The sequence below is a fragment of the Opisthocomus hoazin genome, chromosome 1, assembly GCF_030867145.1.
Source record: "Opisthocomus hoazin isolate bOpiHoa1 chromosome 1, bOpiHoa1.hap1, whole genome shotgun sequence".
NCBI lineage: Eukaryota > Metazoa > Chordata > Aves > Opisthocomiformes > Opisthocomidae > Opisthocomus > Opisthocomus hoazin.
In genome coordinates this window covers 123,171,254-123,184,692 of record NC_134414.1, presented here as the reverse complement: position 1 = coordinate 123,184,692, position 13,439 = coordinate 123,171,254, and the positions used below count along the sequence as shown (strand labels likewise).

The 13,439-nt window shown below is 43.9% G+C and overlaps 1 protein-coding gene across 1 annotated transcript in view; it reads left to right on the top strand.

The window, feature by feature from the left end:
* PTGFRN (prostaglandin F2 receptor inhibitor) overlaps positions 1 to 12,478 on the top strand; it is a 72,048-nt gene extending 59,570 nt beyond the window's left edge. Inside the window, exons 7-9 of the mRNA XM_075434482.1 lie at positions 531 to 638; positions 7,269 to 7,574; positions 8,839 to 12,478. Coding sequence (XP_075290597.1) covers positions 531 to 638; positions 7,269 to 7,574; positions 8,839 to 9,005 — 581 coding nt within the window. The 3' untranslated portion in view covers positions 9,006 to 12,478. The remainder of the gene's footprint in view (positions 1 to 530; positions 639 to 7,268; positions 7,575 to 8,838) is intronic.
* Positions 12,479 to 13,439: the final 961 nt, after the last annotated feature.

The following is a 13,439-nucleotide window of genomic DNA, read 5'->3' as shown; positions in this document are numbered from 1 at the left end:
TCTGCCCTTAGGCTTTGAGACATCTTTTACAGAAGAAGCTATGTGTGGCAGAGCCTGAAGGAAAACCCACCAAAAAGTGTTATCAGATGTAGTTCTTGTGCTGTCTGTGTTTCAATTCCATAGCAGAACCATCTGTATTGTTAAAATACTGGTTTGCTTTAACTTGAATTCTTATTGGCAGCCTCAGCCCAAAAAATCCATGGTGGATTAGCGTGAAGACATGAGCTCTCGTGCTCTTAGAGAAGTCACTAGTGGAAGACTGGCTCGTTTTGTGCAGGGATTGTAGAAGACAGACTTGGGCAGTAGCCTCTGTGTTGGTTGGCAGGTCTGGCAGTTTGGATACTTTGTCTTAGTGCAGAAATTAACAGCTAAAAGTCGACAACTGTTTTGTGAAAATTTAGATGACTGCTTATCCCTGCTTCAGAGCTCTGTCTCCACAAACTAGCAGAGAATACTTCAAAAACATGCAAGAAAGGTTTTGGACACTGAAGAGAAGCCTGTCATGAATAATGGTGGTTACTCTTTTCTAGGTCCTGTCTTTAATGTCTCGGTGCATTCTGACAACCCAACGGTTTACCAAGGTGAACTGGCAGATTTGCTGTGTATCGTCACAACAGAAGGAATGGCACTTGACCCAGGTATTTTGGCAAAAGTATTTTACTTGTAACTTATTTACCTTCACCAGGCAGAATAATACCAGCAGTTACAACCCTATGGCCTTTGTGAGGCTGGAGAATTGAGAACCAGCATTGAAAATCCTATAGCACTATATAAATACGGGAGAGCATGTTTGCTTTACATGGCCCAATTTAAAAAAAAAAAGGGGTTTTTATTTCACATTCTGATGGGAGGGGAAAAAAGTGTTCTTACTGCTAAACCCCCCTGTGCTGTCTATACCAACTGAGCCCACTGCTGGCCATCTCAGCCTACAACCACTAGATGGGCCATGAAAACTATTTCTGTTTCCTTTAATTGGGAAGGAGGTCCATTGGCAAAATCTGTTAGAAGAAAATGGTCATCTGTAAACTATTCTTAAAGCCACCTAGCCACCGAGCTTCACATTTCAGAGTGAATTTAAGGCTTAGTGTAAATCTAAAAATTACAATAATTGAATACTGCATCGTAAATGCCAAAAATTAATGTTTATTGCTGATGCCTTCAGAGGTGAGCCTCCTTTTTTGTGTGGAATATGCAACTCAGTACCTAATTGTGTTGTAAAGGATAGCAGACACTTTAAAGGCAAACTTTTACGAAGAGCTGAAAACTTCAGAGAATTGCTCAAAACCTGGTTGCTTGCCAAGCATTGCCTGAGCTGCTTTTCGTCAAAATACTGTGAGAATAACTGGTTATTATGCACAAAATTTGGGTTTGGAGTGATTTTAGTTTTTTTAAAGTCATTCTCTATGTATATGAATATAAAAATGTATTTAAAATAAATCCATAAATATGTATGTAAATATAAGTATATAAATGTGTATACATAAATATAAAGGTGTCATGATTCATGCAAAACTTAAAAATGTATGTGTAAGCCACTACAAAAGAAGTGCTGTGGAGAAAATGTTACTTATCATGTAGTAGCTGATGAGATGAAGTGCCAAGCTTAGTAAAGGCCCATCACTTTGAAATTCCATGATTTTTGTTCTACATTAAATCTGAGCATGGCTGGGAAGCAATTTGCTACATTACAGTTGTGTACTGTTGTCAAAAGTTTCATAGGCTGGCATATTGGACACAGTAAGCAGCGACGTATGCGGGTACGTATACCTCAGTCTGTCCTGCGGTTTCTGCTCAGCAGGAAGCCTCTGCTAAGTTGAGGTGTGCCCAAGCTCTTACAGGTATTAATGCGAGGCAGTGTCCGAAGCAGCTGGCTTCCTTTGCAAAGCAGTAGTTGCTGGCAGGGAGCAGATGCTGCTTCTGCTGGTGCTTGACAGCTAAAATAGGCTCAGGGTTGCCTTGTGAAAGAAGCCTCAGCATCTCTGGCTCACTTCAAACTTGAAAAGAGGCCACTTAGTAACAGTGGGGCTCTGCTGTCAGTGCTCCACTGCGATTGGGTTCGTGATGGTTTTTTGTGCGGTTGGTAGCTTGAGGCTGGCAGAAGCACGAACAAGATACAGGTAATCAAAGGGATTGAGTAAAAAGGTGTCCTCTTCGAGGACCTGCTGATCAGCACAATCAAGTTTTAACTGGGCAACTTCACGAGGATTCGTGGATGTCTGTTGTATTAATAGATGATGCCTGGAGTTGGAAATGATGTTCTTTCTGGTGGTCATGAGCAGCCAGTGCAGTGTTTTAAATGTCAGCCCTGTAATCTGTTCCATAGCTGGGTAATGTCATGTTAAACATGGCAGATCTCTGCCTCTGTGCTTGTTTTGTGGGTGGGATTTTTTTTGTTTAGGGTTGGTTTTGGGTTTTTTTGAGTCTATAATGGGGCAGATGAGGCACAGGCAACACATACGCCTCTGCAGAGTAAAGCGTGGCATCATGGCAGGTTTTGAGGAGACCTTTCTGTCCATGCTCTGAGCCTCCAGTTGCTGAATGAGCAGGATTTGAGGCCTGACCAACCGTGCTGTGTGGAGAAACCCATCTGAACCTTTCATATGGGCCCAAGAAGCTGTCCCTCTCCGGTGCTTGGTGGTCCTCTAGATGAGACTGTCAGAAGAGCTGCAGGGAACAGCTGATACCTATGCAATAGCTGTAGGGTGTACAGAATTCCCTTGTAGGTCTGCCTGCTTGGCCTTGAGGGATGGAAGGGACTAGAGCAGTGGGATAACGCAGCGGATTAGGTGCAGAAGGGCCTTAAGGGCTCGTATAGTAACAAACAGTTGTAGTTCCTCAGTAGTTACCTTACTCCCCTGTATCCCATCTCTGATCTGTCTCTATGCTGAGTCAATATCGCAATTCACAACTAGAATGGAGATCTTGCTTTTTAAATGAGTGCCAAGCATTAGACAGACTGTGAAAATAACGGGGCTGTCTTATCCCAGTGGGGAAGTCAGGCTGTTGTTAGGGAAAACCTACATCAGGTAATCAGGTAAGCAGAGCAGGAGTTGCCAGCATCTCCTAGAAGAAGACAGATGACAGCAGTACAGACATGGTCTTTGCATGTGTGAATGTGATGAGAAAGGAGAGCAGAGCATTTGACTCTCTTCTGAGGGATGTGATACCTTTCAAAGGCCATCTACTCTTCTGGTGTGAGACCTGCTGCAGGGCTGTGTTTTGGGCCCTCTTGTGAGCAAAGGAGAGTCAGGGAATTTCGTAGGATGTCTTGTTAGATGCGCATCCAAAACACTTTGAACACACTTGGTAATGCCAGCTAGCTCTGCTCTTGTACACCTGGGCACTCAGCTTTGCAAGCATGCATGTGGATTAGTATGTATGCTTCCTGTAATAAGTTGAGGGGTGAGGTGCCATCTCTTCTCTCTCTTTGTATACGCAATCAGAAGAGTAAAGTACTTCCAAGGGGCTGAGGAAAAGTTAAATGACCAATGATCTTTGTCAGTGCTGCTCTTTGTTATAGTTAGATTGATCCAATTGTTTCTAGAAACATTGCTTAAGGATTGGACCCATGTCTGGTAGAGACAATTCACGACACTCTGTGTGTGTGTGTGTGTGTACCCACCCTGTGGGAAATTTTCAAAAGGATGGAAGAGGTTTTGGCATGACTGCTGCGTGCTTTAATTTCCTCTGCTTCTTTGAGACCCTGCTGAAATGGAGTGTGTATTACTAAACTCAGTACATGGCAAGAACTGTTCCATCTAAAGAAGTGCTCCTTTGGTTTGGGAGCTGTGCTTGGTGTTTTGAATTGATATGAGGGGGGGAGTATGTGTGTGTCAGGGGGGAATAGTAGTTCTTCTGTGCCCTGAATGTACAAAAGCTGCTCCAGACAGACCCAGTGGATACTTTGGAGAATTTAACAAAACCAGCTTGTTTACCTCTTGTATGGTTTGAAGTGGTTTGCTCTGCTCTCTAGGAAGCCCTATTCAACCTCATTTAAATGTAGTAAACAAAAAGGGTCTCAAAATTGTGATTCAGCACTGTAACAAGATGCTGAGAGGACTCCATTCTAAGCAGTGGAAAGTGTGTGGTTCCTAAGAGCTGGTCTAGAAATAGATTCCCTGTTTTGAGGAGCGATTGGCCAGGGAGGCAGCTAAGACCCAGACAGCTTAGTCCTGTGTGTCAAATCGAAATGTGCATAAAGATGTGCTATACATGTTGATGATCCTCAGTAACTGAGGAGGGGAGGAAGCACAGCACCACTGTAACTTTGCTTGCAGAGCTCCGAAGCATCCAGCTCCCAGTGCTTTCTGTTTCTTTATGAAAGCAGCTGAGTTGCGTGCCCTGGGAGCACTGAGGTCCTTGATGGCCTTCTGAGCTTGGCACTGGGACATTATGCTTTCCTCTAATGTGGGGAACCTTGTCCAGGTGTCCCACACTAGTTGCAACACTATGAAGCATGAAAGGAACCAGTGAAAGAAACCTTCATAGTGTTAAATGTGAGTGTGGTTCTTGTGGCTGGGTTTGCTTTTTGTAGATTAGGGACAAAAATTGTAAGTGATTTGTCAAGATTGTTGCAAGGTGTGTGTGGAATGGTAGAGATGCTTTTGCGAAGCCTAGTGCATGACCTGTTTTGTGTCAGTAAAACTACATATTTATTAGCACTTGGGAGCTGCTGGGCATGTTTATCACTGATCTTTAGAGAGCTCCTGATTTGTGTCCTGGTTTTGCTAAATTTTCCTGTATTTGTTTCATGAAAACCAGAGATACATAGAAATGAATCAGACAACTTTGCTGTGTTAAGCTATTTCAAGAAGGGTAGTGACAAAGAGTACTCAGAGCCAAATCCTCCCTCTGACTGTCTGTAGTGAGTCACTAATTGCATGCTGTGTATACTGACTAATAAAATATGTTGACATAATACTGTTCCATGTTGTAATTACAGAAGATAGATTCAGCTATTTTAGAATGACAGCAAGTGCCTGCACTCATCTTTGTATGTGGAGGGAAAGGAACCTCAAACTGAGACTGAAAAGAAGGAATTCTTCAAAGGTAGCAAGTGGCTTGGGAATGTGAAGGCTAGATAGTTTTTCTTTTATAGCTAAATTTATTGTCTAAATCTTTTTTAGCAAGTACAGTGGTGTGTTCAGCATAGTTGGACTTAGCCTGGAAGGTGTCCATATGCTTCTAAGGCACCTGGAAATATAAGAGCTAATGGCAGTCTTGATGATCTTTGGAAGGAATTGGTTGTTCCCAACGTGACTGCCTGTGGACCAGTGCTATTACCGTATTTGGCATAAACAGGCAGCAGAGGCGAAGAGTAGTTTATAGAAACAGAGCTCTCTCCAGCAGAGGCCCTGTTTCCAACAGACAGTTGGGTGAGTACACAAACCAGAGGTCAAAGTTTGGTCCCGTTAACTGAACATATGTGTTTATGGTAATTTTTATTAACTTTGCTTTCAAGGGAAGCGATCCAAGTGCTATGCCAAGTAACCAAGAGTAGTATTTGTAGTGATAGGCAAGGGTGATTGTTGTGAGGGCTGCTGGTCCATATGACCTATGCTGACTCCAGTGCAGGACTGGGAAACCTACTGCTGCTGTAGGGCTGCAAAACAGACAGGGTGCTCTCTTGAGGTTCTGTGCTGTCACCCAGAGCAGCTGGCCATGGCAGGCAGGGCAGGAAGCTGGCTGGTGTCTCAAAACAGTTTGATCAGCCAGTGTCTCTGATAATAACATCTGCTTTCTCATCTTTTTGGTTTTTTTTTGTGTATAAAACCAGTGCACCTTACAGGGAAGTTAATTATACCCCAAACAGTAGGTGGTTTTTGTCTGCAATAAGAGGAAATGTTCTACCTGGCTATTTAATGCTATACTTCAAGTAGTAGACCTGAGGATGTCCCTTTACTTCACTTTAAAATATTATTTTAAGGTTCCCTTCCTTCCTGAAGTGTTAGCTTGCCTGATAGAGGCTTAAAAATTGTCTTCGCTTATATCCGCAAAGAATTTGAGTACAGCAGCAGGTTCAGGGCTTTAATTTTTCCGTTAGCCTGGAGACCAAACGTGGAAGTTTAGAAAAGAGCAAACTCAATTAGACAAAAGATCACTTTTAAATTTCGGGTTGCTAATGCTGTGTTTTTCAGAGGTCTCAATACTAGCAAATGGAAAAATCACTGGGGATTGTCTTAGATGTGAACAGGTTAAGCCCTGTGCACACATTCTACCAGTAGCCAAAACTTAGGACAGAAATGGTAACCTCTTTGGGCCCATCAGTTTGCTCATGTGCTGGGAAGAAAGACCTGTTGATGAAACAAGTGAGCAGGCTTTCCTGTGTGCTGTAGGTCATGCCAGGTTTCAGACTCCGACAGGTGTCGCTGGGCTCTTGTTAGCAAAGAATAACAGTTATTTTTAAAGTAGATACTCAGCTACATCAGCCTGATAGGGTTAAGACTGAGATCTAATGGGATCAATAGGATCTTGCATGAACATGGAAAGACCCAAATGTGTTGATGAACTCTGACTACCTGTCAGCTATGTTAAATATTAAAAGTGTTGTAAATGCATTTTATAGGCTATCTCTGTGGGTGGTAAAACTTGTACAAGGTGTGATGCCTGATGATGCGTGGCAGTAACCCACAACTCTGGAAGAAACATAAAAGCATTGTGACCAGGCTTTGCTCCTGAATGCTTTTTATTTTTGTAGGTAATTGTTTGAGCTCTGTATAGAATCTCTGTATGCATTAAGGCAGACGAAATGTAAGGAAGGACTCTTCAGGAAAGAGCCTTCTGACTTTGTGGTTGCGTAGGCCCTGCATTAAGATAGTGATTGCAAATCACTGTCTGCTAGCAAATCCCTAGTACTTCCAATCCCTTTTCAATGTAGGTTCAACATAGTTATAGAGCTTCTTATTACACTAGACCTGCTTGGTGAAAACTTAAATCAGAGGTAAAACATAAATTTTAGAATGACAGGCAGGAAAGCAAGAAAACTTCTTTGTCAGCCCTGTAGTAAGTCACCCTTTCCATGCAGCTATGTTCTTCATGCCAGTGCATTTCCTTGCAGTTTGTTGTTTGAATCCTCCTAGAAAGGACGTGTTCAGTGCGCTCTTTTTTTCCTTTTTTTCTTTTTTCCTTTCTTTTCTTTTTTTCTTCCACTCTCAGACCAGTGTTGGCTATGCTGCTTGCAGGTTAACCTTTCTGCTGAAAAGTGGCACTATGAATACTCTTCGGAGCTCAAACAACATGTCCAAATTCTTCTTTGCCCACAAATGCAGATGATATGTCCTTTGATGTCTCCTGGTTTGCTGTGCGCTCCTTTGCATTGGACAGAGAGCCTGTCTTGCTGGCCTCGCTGGACCGGAGAGGGATTGTCACGCAGAGCAGGAGAAATGGGAGCAGTGACCTCAGCCTGGAGAGAATCAGCCCACTGGAATTCCGGCTCCGCGTGCATGGCTGTGAGGACCATGACTTTGGGAACCACTACTGCGTAGTGACCCCGTGGGTGCGATCTGCCACCGGCATATGGCAGCGGGAACCTGACATCAAAGCCAAACCCATCTTTCTGTCTGTGAAAATGGATGGTAAGAGATTGCAACATGTTATGCAATATTTTTTTAACACCTTGTTATGTCTTTCTGTGACAAATATTCTCCATTGCTATTTTTAACGGTGCCTGTGATAATCTCATTGGATTTTGTTATCCTTTCCTATTGTTTTCAACTTCTGGTTCCAGATTCTGCAGAGTAGGTAGGCCTGAATAGGTCAGACTCATAAGACTGGAGCATTCTCTTTCTTGATCATCTCTTGGTGATGTTTTGCATAGCTGGGGCATCTTTCAGTCAAGGCATAGAATTCTCTCCAAGTGTTAACCCTTCTGCTGCCTGCAGGAGGAAGCCTTGGTTTGCAGATGGGGCGTGCTGAAGTAGAGGCGCATTGTGGTTAATATCAAAGCTGAGAACAGAAGATCAGAGCTCTGACTCCTTCCTCCCTCTGCTAACCACAAGACGTGCTGCTCCCTGCACTTAATGCCTTGTCTGCTTTCCAATCTGAGTTGCAAGTGTTGCTAGACTTCTTGAGAAGCAAGTTGCATGATAGATGATGCATTCAGCACGTAGCTAAGGGGGGAAGTTAATGCAGGAGGGGTTTTGAACTAGTTGCTTTCTTCTCAGTATGACCTTTCCTGGAAATATTGAGAAGTTCCATGAACTTGAAAGAAATCAGAAATTTTTGTTCTCCCTACTGTGCAGATAACTATTATAACTGTACTTTCCAAACTTGTTACAGTTCTTGACCCTGCCTTTTAAATGAGCAGTAGGTGCCTATAAATCAACTTCCTTCCTCAGGTACCAACTTTGGACGTTGATTAGACAGGGTTGTTGAGTGGCAGTGAATATACTGTACAAGTAGTTTTAATCAAGCAAAGCGTGAAGGAGACCACTCCGTGCCATTGCAAAACATATTACAAAGAGTGCAGCCACAGTCTGCCTCTGATGGGGAAATTTTACAAGGCTTTTGTGCGGAGGCACAGGTAATGGAATACCTCTTGGAACTAGCTCTACTTTACTATCTCACTCCAAGGTTTCTCTGGTGCTTCCAGCCTCCCTGAGGCTTTGAAATGGTGGAGGAAGAATTAGGATGAGGACGTAAGGGAGTACAGTAAGACACTAATTTTCCAAACCTCAAAAGACAGAAATCAAGAAGGAAAATTAGTGTGATTTCCTGCTGAAATAATTAATCTGCCCATGACTGAATAATGTGGGATTTTCTCCTTTTTTGGGCAAGAACAAATGAAGGGGGTCTCTGAATTTCTTAGTGATATCTAATGACTTTGCCTTCCTTTTTCAGTTCTGAATGCTTTCAAGTATCCCCTGTTGATTGGCATTGGTCTGGCCACTGTCATTGGACTCTTATCCTGCCTCATTGGCTACTGCAGCTCCCGTTGGTGCTGCAAGAAGGAAGTGCAGGAAACAAGACGAGAGCGTCGCCGGCTAATGTCGATGGAGATGGACTGAGCGTGGGAGCCAGACACACTTGCGTTTCGGGAGAGACTCACGGGGCTCTTGGACTGTGCTGAGACACTTGCTCACAGGCCCAGACAAGACAGTGCATTTCCTCTCTGATTTCAGCCTGGACCTCAAGCTTCTCCTTGTTACACGTCATGTCCTGAGAGCATTCAGGCCATATTTAGGAACTCAGAGTTCTCCTTTTCCAGCAGCACTTTCTGCATAGGGATCATGTCCTTCTAATGTGCAGACTGCTGAGCCTTCTTTCAGCAGAGCCTTGTGACAAAATTCACTAATGTTTTTTTTTCTTTTGTTTTGTTTGGTGGGGTTTTCTTCCTTCCCCCCTTGGTTTTGAAAAGATGTCCCTGTATGAAAGCATGATGGGCAGGGCGATGGGTGGGAAAGGGACTGGTAGAAGTGTTAGACTTTCATTGTATTAACCAGTCTACTTTTCCCCTTTACCCCCATCACACCATCCTAGTCCCTTTTTCTGTCCATCCTGATATCTCACAGACTTCTCTGTGTTGGATTGAAGACTGGAGAAGGTTCCTCTGCTGATGCCTCATGAGACTGTCCCAGCAAAGAATTGAATTATGGTTGTCAGCATGCCTTCTCTTCCCTGGCTTTCAAAGGGTTTGCAGTTAACCCGAAACATAACTTGCCTGGAGGTCTGAGAAACTTCTTTTTTTAAACTTTTTTTAATTATTTTCGGTGCTCGAAGCTCTTACCTGTGGTGAACAGAGTCTAACTTGGCAACCCTGAAGAGTCAATCCTCAGACAAGCATTTGTTAGAAGTCTGCTTGTGGCTACCTTCTCCCCCACCCTTCCACCTTCTTTTCTCTCCACTACAGCTGCTCACGTTGTGCCTGAGACCCTGTTCTGCTTGTGGTAGGGGCGCACGTGGTGTCTAGGGACAAGGCCCAGCCTTCTGCTGCCCTCAGCAGAGAGAGGTGGGAGACCTTGCCCCACTGCTGATGGTGTGACTTACGGAAAAAAAGCCCCAAAAAATACAAAAAAACCACAAAAAACCCCCCAGAAACCACGAGATGGATCTTCGTCTGCAGTTGACAAACTGATCATTTTCAGAGAAGACTTGTAAACTATGTATAACTAAATGCACAGACCAGACTCTAATGCTGCTTCTGCCAGTCACTCAATGGTAACCCTTGAACCTGTGAGCAGAGTCTGAGATCTGCAGTAGCTGAAGTGCAGCTCAGGGTAGGAATAGGAGCAAGCCCAAGAGGGCAGCAAGAATCCTTCAGGTTCCAATGATTGTGGTCTTGTGCATGGGCCTGCAGCAGGGCTTCCCCATGGGTTTGAGACCTATTCATAGGTGCTATAGTATAGAAGTCCTGCTTTGGTCTTCCACATGTGCTGACCTGGCTCCTGACTGGGAGCAGCTACTTTTCCAGGCAGTTCTGTCTTCCCAGCACAGCTGGTGTTTTAAGCAATAAAAGTCAGAATAAAGATACTGTGTATAAACAAACAGGGAAGTAAGACACTACCGCAACCTGACGTCACAGCCAGGGTTTGGCTCACATCAAGAAGGGTGAGAAATGTAGAGTTGAGACCAGGCCTCAATACTTTCCAACTTTTTTTTTTTAAGGTAAAAGAAAAGATGCATGGAGAGCATCCATGGAAGGTAGTGGCTGTGGTGTGCTGTTGCCAGTCTAGACGTTTGTTGTGTAGTCAGTCTGCTTCATTAATAGCTCATCCCACTGCACATTCCAGGGGAGCTGCAGGTCTGGTATCTGTGCTATGAAGGCTTCATTTCACATTAGTGTTTGTGGAACCTTGCACTCAACATTGTTGCTATTCCAAAATTATGGTTTTTTTCCGGTAAGTTTTCTTTGTGTGGTTTGCTCCTGTCTTGCATTGTGACCTTTGTTCTGAGGCTGACGTGAGGGATTTTTCTAGAAGGCTGTTCTGCTTCCCGTGTGCAAACACACGTGCAGTCACAGAGGTGTCCAATGATTTTTGGAAGCTGAATGTGAGACCCTTCAAAATGGACTTGATTTGCAGAGTTGGGGCTTGCAAGTTGTTATCTGATTCTCTAAGACATTTCCTGTAGTGTTCCAAAACACCCAATATCTGTACACCTTTGGAAGACTTTAGCCCTGAACATTCATAGCAACTTTTCTTTCTGGCTTGATGGTTTCCTTTCTGGAAGAGCTCTGAAAAGGCCTGTTGCAGACATTTGTAGCTGCCTCTGCTGAGGAACAGGGCAGAAGCAGTCTCTAGCTTCCACTGTGAAAGCCCAGAAATCTGTAGTGACACTTTCTGAAGGAAGGGAGTTGAGGAAAGGATTCACTCGGATACTACTTTAATAGCAAGATTTTTTTCTTCCTCTCCTATCTGTCTGCTGTAGTGAAATCTTGCTTTTTCCTTGGATGTTGTGAAGCACCATTCTGGTATTTGGAATGCTGGCTGTCCTGCCCACACTGATCTAGCGGCTTCTTTCCTGCACTAACATCTGCTTTCTTCACGGAAGGCCTGTGGCATTGGGGTGTCTTGGGAGGGGTGGTGGTGAAGTTCGAAGCACAGTCACTTTCTGTCCTTGCAGGCTGACTCCATTTATCTGCTCTTGGTTAAGTTTTAGAGAGAGAGGATCATGACTGTAATGCAATAATTAGGGAATGAACGAGCAGGGAACCGCCAGCTCTTCCCAAGCACATAACATAGCACACTTTCTCCCTGCTGGAAAAAAACTCAGGGTTATTTTGGTCAGAGCTCCCAGCTCCAATGAAAGGTCCCCATGTTCTTAGCTAATGCTGACCTTCCTTCATGGCCCATAACAAACCATCTTGGTCATTCCAAGTGAAGCAAGTTTGCTGCTAGCTCGTACTGCTGCCAGCCCCTTGGAAGGCAATGCTGCATCCCCTTCCACCCTGTATTTGCTGTAGTTGGAAGGCTAGAAGCTGAGGGGCTAGACTTACCCCCCAGGTTTCCTTCTACTTGTGCCAATTTTGTATTATCCCCTTTTTTTAAAATAGAGTGGGAATCTTATCTCTAATGAAAAAAAAATCTAGGTCACTTTTCATGTTTTTTATTATTATTATTTCCTGTGTGACCGGGGTTTGTGTGAGTGGAGGTGTGTGTGTGCATCTGGTTGTGTATTAAACCTGCAGAGTATCAGGAGAGTAAGCTGCCTGAGATGCAGCGCAAACATCCATATCCTCCCTGCTGCAACCTGTGGTATTGTCAAAGTATCCTAAGGGCTCACGTTGAACTTCCTCTGTTTGCATTGCCACATCTCCTGGTTAAGCTGGTAAATTCCTCCAGGCACTTCGAATTTTGATCCAGGACAAGCTTGAACATCAAACAGCAGAAGGGCAAGATATTTTCTTTCTTTTGTTTTCATTTCAAAGTTATAAAATAAAGTGTTTGGCACAATTCTGGAATGCAGGTACCGAGTAGTTCTAACAATGCTGTGTAAAATGTTTCTTTTTATGTTTAAAATAAAGAGCGAGCCTTTTTGATTATGTCTGTGCTGTGGGTCTGGGTGTTTGACCTATAGGCAGTTCTTTCCTTGTACCTTGCATGTATGCAGACACTGTTATTGAGGCAAGGGTATCAAATATAAATGTTACAGTCCTGTTTCCAGCACTGCTTACTTGTAAAATAAGCATGAGCCCTATTCTACAGTAGGTTTTAAATATTTGCCTACATTTATGTGATGAATTGGGGAACTTAATTGTTTTCTGAGTCTATCCTGTTTCTACATCACTGAAAGTCAACCTTTTTGTTGTGGGAGTTTTCTTTTGATTACGTAGGGCCAGGAGTCACAGTTAGGAGCATGTGTACAATATCTGCTCTAAAACCTGGGCATTAGATGTTGAGTCTTCTTTGAACCCTTCCTGAGGCTTTGCGTTTCCAAGGTACCAGGAGGAAAATCAGTAGTGTTGGAAGTAAACTTCCTACTTACCTTGCCAATGGCTGAATTTAGGATATTTCCCCCCTCCAGCAACCATGTAAGAACACCATGGTAGTACAGCAAGGAGGTGACTTGCTTTCCAGCAGGCAGTTGCTTGAGGATTTGGGAGGCCAAGACAGGCTTTGGCAAGGTTGGTTTGTGTTCCAGCCTGGTGCATGTTCTGTCCGAGATGGCTGCAGAGCAGGCCAGTTGACAGCAAAGTGTGCACCTTTGGCTTCTTTACGGATGGTGGTGTTGCAGCTGGCACGGAACGATATCCTCTGTAGGGTGTGCTTACAGGAAGCTGGGAGGTGGCACCAAGCTGTAAGTTCTCAAGGGGTGACAGAGACCATCAGCTGAGATAGAGAAATATCATAAATGGTCTCTGATCTCTCACTAGAGCCTTCGGCAGTTGCAGATGTTTAACACATACATGGCCACTCCTTACAGTGGCATGGGTGTGGGACAGCAGCTGTTGGCCTCTAGCTGTGCAGGTTGCAGCTTACTGGTAAGTTTGGATTAGTTTTAGG